Here is a 21244-nt window from a genome sequence, read left to right on the forward strand (position 1 = left end):
CGCTCCACTGCCTCTTGCTTGTTGGAGAAAACGTTGCCCTGAAGTGCAGACTCATGCTGACAGTATTCGGCACGCACTCTGAGACGTATGTCTGGAGGAAAAGAGCGCAAGTTGAAAGGGTCATACTTTGAATAACACTTGATGGTACAATGTTGGCCTGAACAACAAATAACAGAGGGGCCCAACAGGGTAGTTAGTGCTCTTTGTAAGGAAGCCTCCCGTTGTTTTCCCTTTGCTGATATTCTGTTAATAGCCAAATGGGAGCAGAATGGGGAACAGATCAAAGACAGACTTGGTATAAAAGGCAATAAGTCATTTTTCCCCCAAACATCAGGTATATATCTAAATGGGATTACAATCAGCACAAAGTATGCTTACAAGTAAAGAGCAAGATGAGGCTATTGAAAATAAAAGGGGAAGTGTCCATTGTACTGTTCCATGTCCTGACCTGCTGTGGTAGTGATTGTGTGAGATTGAGAGATTTATTCTCTTGCTTGGTCTCTTGCTTTCATAGTTTAACACGTCGTTTTATATAAGGCCTTTTCCATAAGTTGTTTAATTTAGATATTGCTTAATGAACTTAAAGTGATAGTTTGAATTTGACTTATATACATGCATGTGCTATATTTGTACAGTGTAATCAATTCTTCAAATTTGACACATCCACTCCTTCTCTATGACAAGAACACATACCACAAGGAGTGCTCTTCTGCTGAATGAATACATTACCCCAGACAACACAATTTGTTTTGATCATGAGTCAAAACAAGAAAACTTGTGTCAGGATGCACAACAACTCAATGTCAAATAATGTTTGTCGTCAATCTTTTGGCTGAACTGTGCCCCTGAGCCATATTCATTTGTGTTAAGTTAAATGTTAGCCTTAGGTTTGTTTGCTGTAGCACAAGCTAGTATGCTAAATGCGGTGTCCTGCAAGTCAGTACAAAGGTAAAACTATACTATCTATCCATATTGTATATAAATTACTTATGTAAGGTTCCACAAGAAATGAAATTTGGTGAATGATTGACACAATGTCAGTTCTATTGATAATTTCAGGAAGCTCTTGATGGTTGTTTGACAAGGACAAATGATCAATAAGTCTAAAAAAACAAAAAAGGCTATGATTGTTGCAATTATGTGATGAAAAACACAATTTGAGTTATTAAGCTCCACACACACGCTACTATTTATTATAAATAATGTTTGGTACCATGAACTACCGCTCTTCAGATGTCAAACGGGGACATGAAAAACCTACCCAAATGAATTTTTTATTTTTATTTTCTGCCTCTCATTTTCTTTATTTTAATAATGAATCACTGGAAAAAAATGAAGAGGAAGACACAAGCATTAATTGGAATTCAGTGATAATAGTTACTTATGGCTACTCCAAAAAGAGAAGAAAAAAAAGACTGCTAAAAGTACATTTGTTTGTTAATTACACTTGGGCAGAATGTAAATTTCATTTTTTCATCTTGGCATAAGATCACACCAAACAACAGGTAATTAATGGACTAAACAGGAATTGAACTATCTCCAAAAACAAAAGAATCCTGTATCAGAGCAGTGTGTGTGTAAACATAGAGAATAACAAGAGCAAGAGAGGCCTAGTATCATCAGTGGATTCCAAAGCTGGAACGTTTTTCATCTTTTACGACCATTATGCAGGCTATTAAAGTAAATTTGAGAACAGAACCCCCCTATGCTCTCATTCTCCTTACCGCATGTTTGTTTTTCTCTACATTCTGCTGAAGAATGACTTCGTTTCCGTTTTCTGTTTGGAGCGGGAGGAGTTGACTTTCGTGCAGGACCAACGTGGGATCCTGATGAGGAGCAGCAAATAACTGGCTGAGGGCCTGAAGAGAGATATTTGTTTTTATGGTCATTGGGCTCTTTTTTCTAAACAGCACACATTGCTTTACAGGGGTTACCTTTGCTTGCATGTGAGAAGTTTCAGAGAATTCATACACACCTGTCCTTCTGTGAGATGGCATGTCCCTGCTCTGTACTGATCCTCTTGGGGATATGTAGCGTACTGATGTCTCTTCCAGGTACTTGTCCACAGGATCTGGGCACACTGAGGGGGAGGGGGGTGTATATAACACACAAATATACCATTAATACAGATATGGCCAAAAGATGTACCATTCAATTAAAACAAATGGAAATATTATACAATAACAATACTAATATTGCCCTTTAGTGTTGGGTAATACATCATTGCTTGAGCCACACTGAAAATCAACAAGAGGAAGAACAGAAGACAGTTGAACGTTTTTTTCTTCTTCTTTTTTTTTTTTTTTTAAACAGAGGGAGAGGGACTCTGCGGATTGAATGGAGTTGGTAACTGATTCCACCACCTTGGGACCACAAAATAGCTAGTTATAAGTTATTGTCATCATTACTAATGTTGTCTATAAACAACTCAATTCTACTACACTGAAGCAGCACATGTGTGGTTTTGGTTTGGGTAGCTAGATTTTCTAGGGTTTTTTTCTACACAGAGAGGGTCTTATGATGTAACTGAACAACATTGTAATGCAACCTTGCACCCTCATGAGTCTGACAATGACTCAGTTTATGTTCATCTTAAAGTGTCACTCTGCTCTTGACTGTATCTTACACACCATGTTACAACCATCTTAACGGGTCACCAATATCTCATACAATCTTTAAGTTCATCAGCTATGACCTGACATTGTACTATCTCAACAGCGTTCACTCCTAAACACTAAAACCTGTTCTCATACAGGAAGCTGAAAGCACACACGATAAGAGCAGGCACTGCTATCATGTCAGTCCAAACTGTGTGTGCCACTGTTTAGAAAGAAATGACACAGGTAGTCAAAATAAGAAGAAGTCAGCTTGGCTGCTTGTATAGGTCAAATCTTGAGAGAACAGGTGGCAGGATTTGTGACATAGGACTAAAACATGTTATGATGTAATGAGAGAGAAGGGGGGGGGGGGTAGATCAGATCCTTTAGCAGACGCTTTTATCCAAAGCGACTTCCAATAAGTGCATTCAACATAGGTAGGCAAAAGAACTTCAGGTCACAAGAAGTCATAAGTGCATTTCCTTCCAAACACCAACAGCTAACAGCATAACTAGTGCTAGAGTAGAAGTGCAATAAGTTAGGTACCTAGACAGATTTAGAAGACAAATGAGTGCATCAGAAAAGCACGAGCTAGGACAAGATAGGTGATGTCCTAAGTGCGGATCTGGGTAGTGTCTCTTGAAGAGATGGGTTTTCAGCCTGCGGCGAAAGATGGGCAGCAACTCGGCTGTCCTGACATCAGACGGGAGATCATTCCACCACTGAGGTGCCAGAGCAGTGAAAAGCTGTGACCGTGTTGATCGACGCAGGGGCAGCTGAGCGATGGGGCAGCCAGCCGCCTGGAGACAGCAGAGGGAAGTGGTCAGGCGGGGCTTGACCATAGCCTGGAGTTACAGAGGAGCTGTTCCTTTCACTGCCCTGTAGGCGTCTACCAGATGGCAGAAGGGTAAACAGTCCATGTGATGGGTGGCTGTGGTCTTTGGTGATTTCCGTGCTTTGCTAAGGTATTGTATGTGATAAATGCCTTGCAGGGGGGGAGCCAATGATGCGCTCCGCTGTCTTTACCACCCTTTACCACCCTCTGGAGGGCCTTGCGGTCCTCAGCAGAGCAGCTGCCATAACAAGCAGTAATGCAGAAGGAGAGGATGCTCTCGACGGTACACTGACATGCACACATGCCAAACTTCTTGAGCCTCATCAGGAAGTACAGGCGTTTCTGGGCAGTTTTCACTGCCATGACAGAATGTCTAGACCAGGTAAGATAAGATAAGATGAAAGTTTATTATCCTGAGGGAAAATACTCTGACTGTTGCAGGCTGCAGGCTGCCGCTTGAACAGCGCCAGAACCGGAAGTGGGTGATATCGTCGCTGATGTGTACACTGAGCAACTTAAAATGGGAAACTCTCTACACCTCAGCCCTATTGATGTGAATGGGGGCCTTCCGTTTCCTGTAGTCCACAATCATCTACTTTGTCTTGCCGTCACTGAGAGAGAGGTTGTTTTCCTGGCACCAGGTTGCCAAGGCAATGACCTCCTCTCTGTAGGCTGTCTCATTGTTGTTGGAGATGAGACCCAGGATGGTGGTGTCATCAGCAAATTTTATGATGACTGGAGCTTCAGTTCGGAGGAGGTGAGGTTACCAATTCTTGGGGCCTGCCAGTCAGAAAGTCCGGGATCCAGTTGCAAAGGGAGTTGTTAAGACCCAGGATCCTGAGCTTGGGGACTAGCTTGGCGGGCACAATTGTGTTAAATGCTAAGCTGTAGTCTACAAACAGCATCCTCACGTATGTGTCCACCTTATCCAGGTGGGAGAGGGCAGTGTGCACAGTCTGGGCGATGGCGTCGTCGGTGGATCTGTTTCACCGGTAGGCGAATTGAAAGGGGTCCAGGGTGTCAGGAAGGGTTGAACAGATGTGGGTTCTGATTAGCCGTTCGAAGCACTTTATGATGGTGGATGTCAGTGCTACAGGGCAGTAGTCATTCAGGCAGGTAATGGCGGGTTCTTTGGGTACAGGGACAATGTTGGTCTGTTTGAAGCTGGTGGGAACTACAGACAGGTTCAGGGAGGGGTTGAAGATAGAGGTGAATACCCCCCCTAGCTGAACGGCGCAGGCTCTGAGGACACGGCCTGGAATGCCATCTGGCCCTGGAGAATTCCATGGGTTTACTCTTTTGTACTCTCCTCACGTTCGTCGTGGTTAGGGACTAGAAGAGAATTCGTCCTGGTCCTCAGTTAGCCAAATAAAATTGACATGACTTTGGCTGACGCTGGTAAAAGAAACTGATTGAACACAAAACTTTTGTTGAGGGAGGGGATGGGGGGGGGGGAGGACGATCGGCTTGCGGGCCAGAGGTAAATAATATTTTTTTGGAGTAATTAAGTGAAGTTGGATAATTTCCCGCGGCGAAATTGATCTCTCACGGCACACAGGTTGAAAAACACTGCTCTAATCAGCAAATTCACTAAAATCACCTAGAAAGGTTTCCTGAGCCTTTAAATTGACTCTCAGTCTGGTTCAGTAGGCTACACAATCACAGCGAAGATGCACCTGTATGATAAAGTGATCATACTGGCCCCACAATTTCAAGTTTCCTATAAGCCATCAGAAATTCCACAAATAACTTTACGCATAGCAGGTAGTATAATTACATTTTTGGTAGATAGAGGAGCAACTGTTTATTATTAATATGTATTAAGTAGGGCTGGGCAACGATTAATTGCAGCAAATCATGTGTGATTGCGACCTAAAATATTCGCACTGTATAATAAAAATAAATAAATCAGTAATTAATTCAAAAGTAGTGTATTGCACACTTCTATTTTAAAAGTACTGCAATATGAATAAAAGTGCAATAACATTTGGTTGCAAACACTTCTAATAAGTAAATAAATAAGTTGTTTTGACAGCAGTATTCCTTTCACACAGTAGCAGTTAAAATAATTAAAATATAATTCTTAACATAAACATTAATGTTATCAAATCAAGTGTGTGTGTGTGTGGTTTAAAGTGGCCCACAACATTTCTGCATTTGGCCAGGACATTGTCAAACGCACTGTTCAGCAGATACTGTGACAGAAGTTCTGTTGGAGACTGTGCACAACACAGGGGAAGTGTTCAAAAGGAAACAGGTCTAGCCGCAGCAACGATCATATTTCTTGCATCATATCATGGTTACAAAGCAATGTCCAGTAGACTCCAGTGAGAGCAACAATTGGTGCACGTTTTAACGCTCTGGCTTTTGTAGTCCTCTCCTTTTCATACAACTCTGTTCTTCTTGTGATGGTGCGTCTTGAGGAAGGCTCATACGTGCTGTCATTCTTTGCGATCCTAAGAACGTTGCTCGGACCGTCATCTTCCACAATACTAATCGGCCTGCGGTTTGTAGTGTTAATGTGCGATACATTGTCGGCGTTAATGAATTACGATAACGCGTAAACTTGCCCAGCCCTAATATTAAGCAAAAGAAGTTAAAATGTCCTTTGAGCACAGAAACTGTTCAATCTGTAGGTATGACAGGCGTCCTGCAAACCGTTATCTCGACGATTGCAACTTGATGTACAAAATGTGAAGCTTCAGCACTCATTCATTTTAAGCCCTACATTGCCAATTTCTTTATTAGGGAGAGACATTCTAAGCAAACTGAATGCAAATATAGCATGTTCACCAGAGGAAGTGATGGTGTACATACCAGCGAATAAAGCATTGAAAACAAAGTTTGTCTTTGCCTAAGGCAGGCCTTAAAACCATGGGGCCCGGCTGGGCTCAGCCCTGAAAAACAACAGGCTGTCGCCGACCCGTGGGCTCACCACTCGCAGGGATGGATATTGAGGTTGGGTGCGATGCCAGCTGGGCAGCAGGCAAAGGCAGGGACCTAGGCATGCTGACCCCTGGCGACGCAGACAAACTGTAGGGATGTGCAGCATCACCTCTCTAGCAGTTAAGGAACCAGAGCTAGTGCGGGAGGTGGAGTGATACCAGCTAGATATAGTAAGGCTCACCTCTACGCATGACAAGGGCTCCGGAACCAAACTTTTCCGGAGTTGCCAAGGATTAGAGGCGGCGGGCAGGTGTGGGTATACTCACAAGACCCCTGCTGAGCGCCACTGTGTTGGGAGTTTACCCCGGGGAACATGAGGGTCACCTCCTTACCATTAAGTGTCGCTGGGGGGAAAGCTCTGACTGTTGTGTTTGCTTTTGCACCATATAGCAGTTCAAAAACCCAAGCGTGGGAAGAGTTCTGGGAGGCCACAGAGAAAGACTTTCGATTGGCCTTGAAGAGGTTCTGGCAGGAAGGGAAAGTAGGCAAAACAAGTAGGCCAAGTACTCAGAATTAGTAACTGAATGCGCAAGGCGGGCGGCAGTAGCTCAGTCCACATTGATTCAGCTTGGGAACCGGAGGTTCGAGTTCCATATGGACCAAGTAACTGGACTGGTAGCTGGTGAGTTGTCAGTTTGCCTCCGGGGCACTGCTGAGGTGCCCCTGAGCAAGGCACCAAACCACCAACTGCTCCATGGGTGCCGTAAATGGCTGCCCTGCACCCCCTCTGTAACATGTGTTTGTGTGTGTGTGATATGAGGGGGTGCAAGATAAATTTCTATTGTGTGTTTTGGAAGTCGCTTTGGATAAAAGCGTCTGCTAAATGACTGTAAATTTCAAAAAAACTTTAATGAATGCAGGAAAGCTGGCAACAAGGCAGTCACATGCCCTGTGGAGGTGGGATGCCTGAGCTTTGTTGACTCCTCAACCATGCACCTGCTGCGCAAGAAGGGAGTCAAAAGAGCAGAACTACACAGAGCCACGAGAAAGCTTGCAAAGGAGTCAGAAAAAGGCAGCTTCTGGTTATGGCTGAGGAGGAAGCATGGGATTTGAGGGCCAAGCAATGCCTAGGGCAGGGGTCGGGAACCTATGGCTCGCAAGCCAATTATGGTTCTTTCAATGACGGCATATGGCTCGTGGACAATTCTGAGCTGTTATGTTTTTAACACAGGTAATAAATAATTTTACTGTGTAATTTGAAAATAAAACATTTAACAGAAATTTGCATTGCACTTCCCAATTTTAGTTTTAATTTAAATATATGAATATTTAGAATTTTAAAGTCTACATATTTTATATGGAGTAGAATAACTTGTAAAATGTCTAGATGCACAGTGCATCCAGACATTTCAAAATTAATCAGCACATTTTACAATCTTAATGATCACACATACTCGCATACTATATACTTGTGCAGTCCTTTATAGAAGTGTATGTGTAGGATTCACAATATTGATTCATTACACCTGCAGGCCATGCTATCAATCATCAAATATTGAGAGAGACTTGGATCATCAATCAGCCAACTATGACAACACAGGCACAAACAGACCAATCTACCTAAAGAATTGTTTGATATTCAATAGACAACCTTCTGAAAAGGGGCGTGTATTTCGCAGTTGATATTCTTACCAAGACTTCTTCAGTGTCTGGCTTAGATATGAATATCATAACTGTTATGAGCCCAGAGAAAATAATTCAGGGCATTAAAATTGGGACATCAAAACTATGGTCAAGCGCATAAAAAGAAATCTACCACTTGAGCAGAAACGAGAATGTGGTCATAACTTGGTAGTGCGATCGTATACAGTATAAAAGACAACCATCTGAAGCCAAAGACTTCTCCCTTGGTGGATGCTTGTAGTTGTTGCATCAATTCTTCATCCTTGCAGCCTGTGTGCTATTGCAGTGGGCACCGACAACTCTAAATGGAGCGCTCAAACTATATTTTTCTGGCTGCGCTCTTTATTGGTTTCATTTTCCCTGTTTGGGTTTGAGCCTCATGGAAATGTGCATAGACGCTGCGCCCAAGACATACAACGATAGGGAAAACCCTGCTAACTGTTAACAACAATGGAGTCTTAGAACTAAATTGCAGAAGATGTTGACGCACTCGCCCCCATTTCGTTGAAAGACCAAGTTCTACGGGTGCACACCTGCCGATTTTCTCAGTTTTCTTAATTAAAATGAGCCATTCTTTCATTTGACATACTTAACATACACTATCAAACAGGCTGTATTTAAATGGAATTTTACATGTCGTATCTGTTGAAAAAGAGCACAGCCAGCGCTGAACACATACTCAGATGTAACATCTCAACATGTGTAATAATATGAAACATCCTGACTAAGTACAGCTATGGGCACTGTCATATGATGTGAATTTTACCCCTTAAATTAATATGCATTAGGAATGTTTAAGGTGATTATTTGATTTTGCTTTATCTGCATCAGCATGACCACTTCCCTTTATATGTCACAACCTTGAACCCAGCATGCCCTCTTACAGGAAGTTCCCTTCCAATGGAAACAACACCTCAGATGTGCAAAGAGCACTTATAATGACTTTTTCAGTACAGCTCTACACTGCTCAGGGTTAGGGTTAGTTTGCAGTGGAAAAATGCCATAAGACACACCTACTTCACTGTTAAAAAAATCAGACTCTGGATGAAACTGTCCAGGTTCTCGCTGCTGCTGCTACCTCACGCGTAAGATCCAAAGTCTGCCTCCAAATGAGCACTCAGCCTAATGTAATACAACTAGTATGTTTGGAGCTGTTCTGTGCTGACTTCTTCACTTCATACAGAAAAAAAGTTGGATTATCATGTGATCATGATTATAACTTAAGAGTTGTGCATATGAACCACATTTGCGGTCATCATTTCAGTGTACTTCACATGTTCAGGGAAAGAGAGAGAAAAACCAAGAAACAGAGTGAGGGGGGAGAGACACATCTGTGACATGTCTTAACAGCATTTTCAAATTTGTTTATGTCCACTATCAGAACATCAGACATATTAGTAAAATACAACAATAAGTCAACCTTTCCCGGGTTGTGCGGTACTCACCAGTCTGTCTTTTCTTAAGTGTGACATAAGGCAGCAGGTCATGGCGGGTTATGATCCTCAGAAGCTGCAGGACATGTCGGAAGTTTGTCTCATCACAACGACCTTGGCGTTCTAGGGCCAGCAGGAAGTCCCTGCCACTCCTGATGCCGCCACGCTCATACTCATCTATTACATCAACAAACAGGAAAGACAGGACCCGGACATCCCGATGTGTCAGTTGGGCTCCAACTATGTCAAACATGTGGTGGAGTGAATAGAGCCCATGAGAGTTGTCCTCTGCCTCCTCTGGCCAGGGCTCCGCGCCACTATCTCTTCTGGACAAGCAGGAGTCAGGGTGACAGGCAGAGGCATTCCTATTGGCCACCTCTCCAGTGGACAGCGCCACACTAGAGCACCCCGGCCTGTCTGTCAGAGCTCTGTGGTCGAGAGGCCCAGCTGCTGCTCCGCTCTGACTGGAGTCCAACTGGTTAGCATGAATGTGAGGCTGGGCCTGCTGAGCTGAAGAGTTCTGGGCAAGCTGAGGAGGAACAATAGCACTGGGGAGCTGAGGCTGCTGTGATGTCATCTCAGGGTCAGATGAAGGAATCCCTGCAACTTCACAGGCCTCCCTCAGCACCAGCTGATCAACTATGGATGGGTGAAGAGAAGGATTAGGGAATTGGAGGGGAGGGATCACACATAACACATAAAACTAAAATCAGTAGACTCCAGACCAGCCGAACTAATTACATATGTAACAAAAACTCATCCAGGTGTAAAAACAAAGTTATGCAATATTTATGTAACATTCTAATAACTTTGATTTGTTTCACTTTCCTCTAGATCAGACCCAGGCATTATACAGAGAGCTGATCAAAGCACATGTTACCATTCAAGCTAGAAAATGTAAATATGGGAAACAGCATTAGTTTTTAGTTTGAAATAAACGCTTGTGTTGTGATGGTGTGCCTTCTTCTTTTCATGTGAAATTGACACTGGTGTGAGTAAAGTGTCACTGTGGAGGGTACAGTTGACTAAAATTGTGATGTGTGTGCATCATGGAAGAGGGTGATAAATAATGGGATTCTGAATGTGAGGTTGGGCGTTGTTTGAGTGTTGTGTCAACTCCAGGGGCCTATGGTCTTGTACAAAGGAGGCCATCCTTTACCTAGGCAAAGTCGCCACTGGACCAGGGGCTCCACAGTGCTTTCAGGCGGCGTTTTGCAGGGTGTGGATTTATATTTTATCTAGGTTTTCTTGAGAAGTGACAATTAACTTTGAATAAAGAAATAGGAGTCAGTCTTTCAGCCTGTGTGTAAATAAAACTGCAAGCTTTCGATATTTCACAGAAGTTCACTTGAATCGTAAGCTCATCAATTATTCCTGCAATCTGCTGATAAAGACTTGAGAGCAGTGTGCACCATGTGAACAAGCATTGAGCCTTCTCCACGGTAACACAGCCCCATGGGTTGTATGTTTGCTGTGCTACTGATTGAAGCACCCTGACATAGATAAGGTATTAAAACCGGTAATCAAAAAACAGAATGCATATTTTCTTGTTTAAAATTGATAAGTTGTCATTTTAGCAAACCTATTTGGTTAAGTGTCATCTCTGTGGGGCTGCTCAGTGGAGGCAAGTGGGTAGTAATGAGTAATTTCTGATATGGTTAGAAGTCACAGTAGTTCATTTCTAGCACAAACCCCTTTTCATTGAAATGTATGCAATTCATCATATAAACATGTTTGCATATCTCTCTGCCACAGACTTTTTCAGAAGTGTATCACCACCAGTCACATTTTCATTCAAATCTTAATAAAACACATTATTTCGTTAAAACGTTATCTTAGAACAACCGATTACTCAATATGTTTATCACGTTCAGATTAGCTTAGCTAGCTAACTGAAGTTAACAGGAAGCTAAAAGAAAACATCGAAGAAACAACGATTAAAATTACAAAATATCCAGGTCAACACACTGACCTGAAATCCACTCCACTCCGATGCTACACTGGTATAACAAGTGCTATACAAAGCGGTAATAAGCCCGTATCTTCTACGTCGCGGTTCATGGCTTGTTGCATTTACACTTTCCAGAAGAAATACACGTCAAGTGGTGCTGAAAATAAATTACCTGTTTACTCTTTGATTTTCGCAAATCTTATGCTGCCACAGATTGGTAGGCATAGAAGTTCTGCTTCGTTTGCAGGCTCGAAGGGAGGGGGCTGTGCAGCACGCCCAGCAAACAGGCCACAATATGCTGCGATCAAAGCCTCTGCTCCACTGTGACCTAGAACATTCAAGGTTTCAATTGCAGCGTTTCTGACGCGAAGCCACTTGTTAGACACTCCCGTTAAACAGTTCGACTGGTAGCTTTAGCCATCGAACACGCACCATGGATGAAATATGAACATTATCCTTTAGCTAAAATGAAAGTTATTCCGGTTCACAATAAGGATCACTTCCGGGGTAAACAGATTCAGGGCGACATTTGGCAGCTGTCGCGACCCAATTTTGATCCGGAAACCCGATTTGAATCACGCCTGCGCAAAATGGGTTTTACGTCCGGTTTTTCAACGTTTCAATATACGGCAGCATCTGATTTACCAGAAATGTACAAACTCGCCTTTCGTTATACGCCATTATCTTAACATGTCATATACGTTGTTTTTGAAGTTCAGGATTTCAATAAACTTAATTAAGTTATGTCTCCGATAATAACTAAAAGCAGACATGTAATCATGAAAATAATAGTTATGTCTGCGCACATAGATGATAATTTTATACGAATAAATCCAGCTGTAAAATATTATTCCGAGTAATCAAAATTCATATTCTGAGTGGACATCTGTATTTTGAAGTGGACATGTCAAGAGTTATTGCTCTGGATATTTCAAAACATTTTGTATACTCGAGGGTTACCATATTGACTCTACTGGCACTGCAATAATAATAATAATAATCGATACTTCCTGTACATAATACAGAAATCATTTTTATTCCAACTATTTGTATTTTTACCATAACAGACGTTCCAGTGTGTTGAGGGCTCTTTTTTTTTATCATTTCTCAATTCATCATTACCAGTGACTTGTAAAAAATTGTAAATCCTTTCTTTCAAAAATTTCCGGGTAAAAATCGGGTAGCTATAAGCCACTTACATTGCCTTTGAACCAGATAAATGAAAAACTGTCTCTATCTTACTCTGTATCTGAATCCATCTACTTTTGTACATAACACCTGAAATGTTGTTTCTGAGCTCACTCATTTAAAGGGTTGCGATCAAGTGCATACCCTTTGAAGACTCGCAGTGGGCAGATAACCAGCTCTGCTGAAGCAAACAGGACACCCTGAAATTGTCCTGTCATTCTGTAGTGAGGGGGACAGGACAGCACAAAGTAGCAAGCCGCTCGGGGCCCCCATCCAAAAACATGGGATTAATCGCTGAAAAGTATGCATTTTCAAATAGTTTTGGACCAACACCATCCCCACATTTGTGAAAAAATACACTTTGATGTGTACTTTTCATGTACTGGTTCACAGTCACATTTCCCAGCTACATTGGCAATACCAGGCTTTCACTGAACCATTACATTATGTAATAAAAAGGAAGGATATGATATTGCATCAAAACAAACTAAAAACATTTGTAACTTCAAGAACATATTTTATTGAAAAATTGATAGAGGCAATGATCATCTCAGCAGTTGTAAATGTATGTGCCAATAATTTTCTTTTCTTCTTTTAACCTTGGATCAAAACACGTGTATAAACAATATACACCAATATACTATAAGAGTTGAGCCATTGCCATGGTACGAGATGGCAGAAAAGAAGCAGAAGTATTTATTTATTGATTGTAAATATAGCAAGAACGTTGAATTATATTCACAACGTAAATACAGTATATCTGGATAGTACAATTGCTACTAGATGTTGTCTATTGACACAAAAGTCATTGCTACATCTTTGTACAGCAGGTGCGTTTGCATCAAAAGGATATGTTTCTCGCAGTCCATTTTTGACCCAAGAATAACATCTACATCATTGCAGCCGCAGTAAGTGGAAAAAGTTGGAACATTTGAACTTTTCACAGTAAGTTCCACCTGGCCAAACAGTGTGACACTCTCACTGCCAGGCTGGGAGACTTTTCTGCTACCCTTTTATTGAAAACAATGGAACATCACTTTTCTGTCTACAGCATACCATCAACATGTGAATCCAACTTACGTGCCTATATTTCAAATGTGAGTACATTTACATTTACTCATTTGGCAGGTGCTTTCATCCAAATTATTCCACCATTTTATGATGTAAAGTCAAAAAGTTATTGTCAAAAATCTACTTTGGTACAACAAAAAGCAATTGATACACTGAAATGAAAAGCTGACTGTCATTGTTTTGGTTTTGCTGGACAGGTCAGGATAACGTACTGTATAAGGCACATTTTTACAAAACCAGCAACATATCATGGATACAAAATTGAAAACTTGTGCAATTCCTGATTTAGAACTTGATGGTTTGACTTGATCAGACCCACATATCCAGTGAAATCACATAATTACTGCTTGTTAGACATTTGGTCCTTGTTTGCCAGCAGATTATCCAGCATAAGCTCACACATATGCAGGCAGCGAGGCACATGGAAAAACCCTACAAAGACAGAATCACAGAAACATGATCCTTTATTACCTTCAAGATACTCCAGGCTCCAAAAGACTTAAGAAAGATATACTTAAGATTTAGATACACAAATATTGTAAACAATACGATATAATAGGATAATTATGATATAAAACAATACAGGCAATACGAGTTGCGGTAAAAACAGATAGACAAACCTGATAACAGAGTAAACAAATACATGTTATCTGAACACTCATTCTCCTGCAGCGAGACAAAGAAGTATCGCCTCATTCATTTACCTGAGGCGGCACTTATTCATAGCGCTCCTTTAACGATGCCCCCCTGCAAAAGGGGGCACGCCCCGCACTTTGGGAACCACTGCCTTAGGTCAGTCAGGCCCAGGGCAGATTATCTTGGTTTTAAGAAAATTCGGTAGGGATTGGTTAAGGTTTTGTTTGGCTTGGCATGTATAGAGAAAAAACATTAGGCTAGAATTAGGCAACTGCCTATTGTGGAGATTCTTTTTTACAGGATAGGAAAGTTCATTGTAAGCCACTTCTCTTTAGTGACTAGAGAGAGGTATATGCTTCATTCATGTTCTTGTGGATAATGCAACATAATATATAGAAGTTTTTGCACTGAGAAGTATTAAAGCCAGACACATGGCAAATTGTTTGTTTTGTTTGTTTTCCAGAGTAGGAAATTCACCAGGCTAAGACTTCATGTCAAGCCTCCTCAAGCATGTCTCCGGGGAATTGTAGGGCATAAAACAACACCATATCATCCCCGACAGATGTTTTGGTTTTAAGCGACAATGTTGTGTTGTATTTGGTGAAAATTAGAGAGACTAAAGGGCATTACACTGCTGGCACATGAAAATCCACAGCAGGCAGGACATTCAGAAAACCTGGTATGACAAGAAAGCTAGAACCAGGGAAATAAAGCCTGATCAGCAGGTGTTCTATCAAGTTCTATGCCGACATGCCATGACAAGAGTGTCGACAGTTCCTACCTTTGAAAGGGCCTCCTTTCAAGTCCAGGGCTACTTTCCCTTCTTGTGTCAAATAGCCAAACCACTCGCCATTTTCACCATCAGGAAACTGCACAAACGGTCAAATTTTCAGAAAGAGAATCAACCTTCTGTGAGCTATTCACACTGCAAATCGAAAGGCTGTCTAAAACTTAAGAACCCAGTATACAAAAAGACATCTTGCAAGGCTTGCGTTCAAGTACTGTATGCTATTGACATCTTGCTTAGGAGTAAATAAAGAGAAATGTAGAAACATCATGGTGTGACACTGTAGTGTAGACTCACATGGGAGAAAGTGTATTCATAAACTTCTGAGAATCTCTGCAGCAACTCAGGCTTCTTAGTTTGACTGTAGGCCATCAGGAATGCAACGAGAGCCTCACAGTGAGGCCACCACAGCTTCATACTCCACTCCAACTGTTCAAATTATACATCACAAGAAAAGTCAGTGACTGTGGGGTCGGGTGGGGTTTCTGGGTGGGCTCTCTCTAACTCAAGGTGTAGGTGGAAATTAACTTCCAGAAAACAAGAATACACTGTGTATCCAGTCATCAACAGTAACTATGCCATAATGTGTTTGATAATTGTTTTAGTACCTGTGTGGGGCAATGACCATCCACATCCATGAAGTAAAAGAGCCCACCATGCTCTTTATCCCAGCCAGACTGATAAGGCAGCTCCATAAACGTGTTGATGGCTGTACACTGGAGGGCCTCATCACCCTGCTTGGCAGCATACTGAAGCAGGAACCAGCCTGCTTCCAGGACATGGCCTGAGAAAGCATGTCACAGGACACATAGAATACAAGAGGAAAAACTTGTTGTTTTGTATGGCTGGTGACTTAAAAAGAATGTTATCGTAGAACTTCAGAACAGAGAGCTTAAACACAATCCAGCTGTGTTCACATATCAGCTGTGTTCACAAAGTAGTATTTGTGGAGTCACCTGGATTCTGCAATCGGCCCAGGCATCCCAGCAGTTCTGATCCATCCAATGAAACATTTTCTAAAATAGCGGTGCCACCTCTCTAAGAAATGAAAGAGAAAAATCATGATATATTACATAATGCTACTTATTAATAATATATACACCCGCAGTATCTACAGTCAACATTTGGCTAATTACTCAACACATACACGTTAAAGACACTGATTAAAGTTGATGAAACATTAAAATTGACTTTAAAAGATGAATAAAGTGATTGCTTCAAGTGTAACCTTGACAACTATGATGGTATTGTCAACTAAACTTGTAGAAGAAGTGGAAGTGTGTTAAACCACAAAAGTAATTGGTCATTTGGAGTGCTTATACATACGTATAACTGCTGTGATAGTACTTTGTTGTTGGATAGTTCTGTTTGCTGGCAGAAGAAGGCACAGATCCTGCCCGTTTGAATTTAGACATTTTCTTTGTCCATGTGCTTTTTCCCTATTACAAAGTTAATCAGAGCTGCTTCGAACTGTAGAAACTCTGACCGAGGTGTTCTTTGCCTACAGCACATTTCGTGATGTATCACTGTATACCAAGATAAAGTTGTGGTCAGAAGTTTACATATACTCGTAAAGAACATGTATGCCATGACAGTCTTGAGACTCAATAGTTTCTACAACTCTTGTGTTTCTGAGATTGGAGCTGAGTCCCAAGACCCAACCTTCTGGCAGATGATTTTAGGTTCTCCTGAAGAATTCAGAGGTAATCCTCCTTCTTCATTATTCCATTTACTTTGTGTAAAGCACCGGTTCCATTGGCAGCAAAACAGGCCAAGAGCATAATACTACCACTCCCATGCTTGATGGTAGGCATGGTGTTCTTGGGGTTAAAGGCATCACCTTTCTCTCCTGCAAACACATTTCTGGTCATTGTGGCCCAAACAGCTCATTTTTTGTTTCATCTGACCACAGAATTTTCCCCTAGAAGGCCTTTCTTTGTCCATGTGAAAGCAGCAAAAGCAGCTAAACTACACCAATTCTATCAAGAGGAGGGGTCAAAGATTGAACCAGAAGCTTGCCAGAAGCTTGTGGAAGGCTACCAAAAGCGCCTAATTGAGGTGAAACTGGCCATGGGACATGTAACCAAATATTAGCATTGCTGTATGTATACTTTTGACGCGGCAGATTCTGTCACATTTTCAGAAGACCCATAATAAATTCATAAAAGAACCGAAGTTCATGAATGTTTTCTTTTGACAATGAAGTATGGGCTCCAATCACTCTATCACAGAAAAATAAGAGTTGTAGAAATTATTGGAAACTCAAGACTGCCATGATGTACATGTTCTTTACGAGTGTATATAAACTTTTGAACACAACTGTATATAAAATGTTTTCAATGTATAACTCAGTATCAGTCATGCTCCAATACCTGGACATGTTGTAGAATCTGTTGGACACACCAAGCTCCCAACTCTCTGTACTTCTGCACCACTTCCTGGTTCCGACCCTCAGTTAGCTGCTGTACTAGACACAACATCATCATTGGAACGGCCAAGCTGTTGGTGGGAATGTCACCAGGAAGCTGAGGTCGCCCCAAGCCTGATGAGTCCACCCGAACCCAATGGATCAACTGCTCCATCATCAGTTCAGACTCTGCCTAGAAGGAAGACATAACCAATGTATAGCTACCATGGAAAAGATTCATCAACAGCCTGACACTCATAATTCATTCCATGCCGTCGCTGATGTATGACCCTTTAATAGTGATTTTGAATCTATAATGAGACAAGTGCATTTAAAATACATTGGGCCTTGTGGTTGCTGCTTCATCCCTAGGATGGTTACTGGAGTATTTGTAGGTCGTTGGTTGGTAGGTGGAATTCTGGGAGAGTTCCTGGCGTATTCCTAACAGTTGTTCTGATGTTCCAGGGTCATGATATATGGTTACTATACAATATATGGTACATGATTGTTTTCTGTGTGGTTGCTATAGTAGGTGATTAAATACAGTGTGCATTGCATTGCATTACATTACAAGCAGATGTTGAATCACTCAAAGTGAGAAAAAGGAGCAACTTAACTTTCATCTGAACTGCATCAAGATTTTTCATCCCTTCCTCCCTATATACAGTAAAAAAACTCACAGATTTTCTTTTATATTTGTACCTGCATGTCCTTGTCGCCAGTGACCCTGCTCAGTTCGTCCATGGCCATGATATAGAAACATTCACTGAAAATGGTTCTCTGGATTTTGACTGCTTTGCCATCCCTTGTTAAGCAGAAGGCACATTTCCATTGGCTGCTGCCGCTGCTGCTGCTGCTGCTGCTGCGAGCATATTTTTTCAGGAATGCTGCTCCTAAAACACAAATGGTGTAAAGATAGAAAATGATAAAATATAAATAAGAATATAAAATACAGTCCATAAACAGACTTGGCCTGTCTACCCATAGTAATCTGAATAATATCTCTATCTTTATTAGTTTAGCAGATACTAATGGAGATCAATATCCATAAACGTGTGTTGACATAGGACCAACTGTCTGAAACCCTGTCCATGCCCAAAAATGACAAAAAACAGGAGGTAATAATAATCAGGCCTGCAAACTGGAGAGCAGTGAAAGAGGCAACAAGGTACGAAAAAAACTCTGTAGGGAGTTTATTTTGAAAATTGATCGGATTCTCTCCGCTACATCTGTCTATGACTCACTCTTGACCCATGTCAAGACGCTTGCCTTGGTCACATGATACGTTACCGCTAAAAATAAACCTAGTAAAATGGGTAAAAAAAAAAATGGAAAAGTTTCATTGAGAAGGTGACAGCAACAGCAACCAAAACAAAATTAATATTTGACAATATAATAATTGACATAAGCAACACACTTCGAGTGTCATTGTTTCCCATTAGCCCTAAATGGGACCGTCTCATTACAGAGAAACAGGCTCAGGGCTCCCACTGATTCAGCATTATGGTGAGTTTTATTTTTCATGCATATTATTTATTTTTGTGGTGTATCTTATTTTGAAGGCATGTTTAAACATTACCATAGCGACCAGAGAGCGTTGGGGGGCAGAGAGGATGTTACTCATGTTGTGTTGTTGGCCAATGTTACGAGAACGCTGCTAATAAAGTTGCAAGTACACATTGGATTCACGTTTATTATTATATTTATAAAATACCCTAGTTTGTATGCCGGTCGTATCATTTTATTTTGTTGTAGGCCGGTCCGTGAAAATATTGTCTGATATTAAACTAGATACGTAGATAAGATACTTTATTTGTCATGTTGCATGCAATTCACGCACAAATCGCATGCAATTGAAATTTTCTTGCACCCCCTCTTACATATTACACACACAAACACATGCATTACAGGGGGGGTGCAGGGTCTGTGGCACAAAAAAGGTTGGGGACCGCTGACCTAGAGCATGTGCTAATCAACAGCTTTCCTCAGACATGAGTGAATGTAAAAGCATGAATGTCCTGCAGTAATATTGGGAGAATGGTGGAATTTTGCGATGTGAAAACTGCATGTTTGATGTCACAGCAGGCGTACTTTAAGCAGGCAAAATAAAACATCACACTCACCTGCTTTTGCTGCCTCTAGAACTTCAGGTCTGTGGAAGCGATCCATGGTTCGGTACAATCGACAGTACATCCACACCTGGAAAAAAACAACCAAAGCATAAAATGAACACCTGCAGGCTGTGAACAACTTGCTTTAGAGATGTATGACCCCACACTGACGGTGACTGCAGGTTCTTACCTGTCTGCCCTGTAACCAGACATACTTCAGTTCATCATAAATGCTGCCATCTCTCCCAATGCAATTGAAAAAGCCTCTGAAGGAGGAAGCAGAGATTCATTTTGACACATATACATGTACACACATACGCACACACAGTAAGTTAAATTGTGGCTAATTATTAGACACGTGGTTTGATAGTCCACATTGGCTAGAACAAAAAAATTAATATTTCCACTTAAAAGCATGCATAAAATTGTAAGCATTGTACCCATGTGATGTGTCATTAGAGTGTCTCAGCCAGAAGTCCACCACACCATCCAACTCAGTGCGAATACGCTCTCGATACTCCTCCAACTTTGCCACGGACGTCATGTCTTTGTGATACAAGAAGGCATTGAGGAAATATATACATGTGACTTTTGCTCATGCTATTAGTTGAAAATGAATACAAACCCCTAAGATATTGCTTTGATGGGAAGACTTAGATTTTGAGGCAGGGTTGTGTAAGTAGTGATAAGCAATTGTACCAAATACAATAACCATGAAAACCTCCTTGGTACAACTTTATCTTATCATCTTTGGTTTAGGAGATTTTAACAGAGTAACACAACATAATAACAATTCAATAATGGTGAATGACATGCTTACATTAGTGGTTTTCAGACATTTTAACCTCTCATACTTACATAAAACAGAACAGATTGTGACCAAAAAACAAGCTGAGCTATTATCAACCTCCCAAAAATGTGATTCTAGTGGTCGATGTGTTGCAATGGAGTCCTTTACACTGCATGCATCCAAACATTAAGACCACATCTAAGTTTATCATCCAGCTGTGAGTCATCAGCAACGCTCTCACTCAGCGACTTAGACGCTAAAAGAATTTTACAACCAACATTTTAAATGGTAACAACTTCAACAGTTGGCGTCTTACCTGACAGCACGGCGGCGCCTTACACAGTGAAGGCTGCAAATGTCATGTGACTCACGTGATCCTGACTCACGTGATCTCTCGCTTGCGCTCTGTGTATGACTCAGTGTTACGCCCACACTCACGTACACGTACAGTGACAGAGGAACAGTAGAAAAATATTAACCGAAATATTTGCCTTGTTTGGAATTACATAGATGATAAATCTTATGTAAAACGAACAATAAGGACCTGCTTCCACAATTCAAACACTGTTTTCAAGTCAATTATTTCACTACATGAAGTTGGGCTAAATATAATAACCTAAAAATAATAACCTAATTATACCTAGAGAGTATGCAAAGGTGGAGTGTTTGTGTGTGTAAATTCCAGGTAGTTCCGGTATTTCCGGCATTACCCAGTTTGGCCACCGAGTTGCGCTCTAGGGCCACTACCAGAACTCTCCACCAGGGGTTTGATAGACAACTTCCACAATGGGAACCTTGTTTGACACCAACACAATACAACATTACAAGACAGCTCGTAAAAAAAAACAGGATACCTCAAGTACAAAAAC

At 41.3% G+C, this 21244-nt stretch overlaps 2 protein-coding genes across 3 annotated transcripts in view; both read right to left on the minus strand.

The window, feature by feature from the left end:
• The window catches only part of dedd (death effector domain containing), a 14931-nt gene extending 3025 nt beyond the window's left edge, over nt 1-11906 (minus strand). The window contains exons 1-5 of the mRNA XM_076166809.1: nt 11558-11906; nt 9447-10073; nt 1976-2080; nt 1725-1859; nt 1-91 (exon numbers count right to left, since the gene is read on the minus strand). The exon at nt 1-91 is cut by the window's left edge and continues 3025 nt beyond it. Coding sequence (XP_076022924.1) covers nt 1-91; nt 1725-1859; nt 1976-2080; nt 9447-10011 — 896 coding nt within the window. The 5' untranslated portion in view covers nt 10012-10073; nt 11558-11906. The remainder of the gene's footprint in view (nt 92-1724; nt 1860-1975; nt 2081-9446; nt 10074-11557) is intronic.
• Nucleotides 11907-13641: 1735 nt separating this feature from the next.
• On the minus strand, nt 13642-20725 carry renbp (renin binding protein). 2 transcript variants are annotated; one of them, XM_076166937.1, is made up of 11 exons: nt 20692-20725; nt 20026-20131; nt 19776-19851; nt 19598-19673; nt 18177-18367; nt 17440-17667; nt 16024-16105; nt 15676-15851; nt 15365-15496; nt 15062-15149; nt 13642-14076 (listed from the first exon to the last, which is right to left on the minus strand). In XM_076166937.1, the coding sequence occupies exons 2-11, from the start codon at nt 20127-20129 to the stop codon at nt 13985-13987; spliced, it is 1245 nt and encodes a 414-aa protein (XP_076023052.1). In that variant the 5' UTR covers nt 20130-20131; nt 20692-20725; the 3' UTR covers nt 13642-13984. The 2 variants fall into 2 exon arrangements, with proteins under 2 accessions (XP_076023052.1, XP_076023053.1); XM_076166938.1 differs by lacking the exon at nt 20692-20725 and adding an exon at nt 20444-20684.
• Between the last annotated feature and the right edge of the window lie 519 nt (nt 20726-21244).

This window comes from Genypterus blacodes, unplaced genomic scaffold, assembly GCF_046128005.1.
Source record: "Genypterus blacodes isolate CSIRO-AG114 ecotype Tasmania unplaced genomic scaffold, CSIRO-AGI_Gbla_v1 ptg000156l_1, whole genome shotgun sequence".
Classification (NCBI taxonomy): Eukaryota; Metazoa; Chordata; class Actinopteri; order Ophidiiformes; family Ophidiidae; genus Genypterus; species Genypterus blacodes.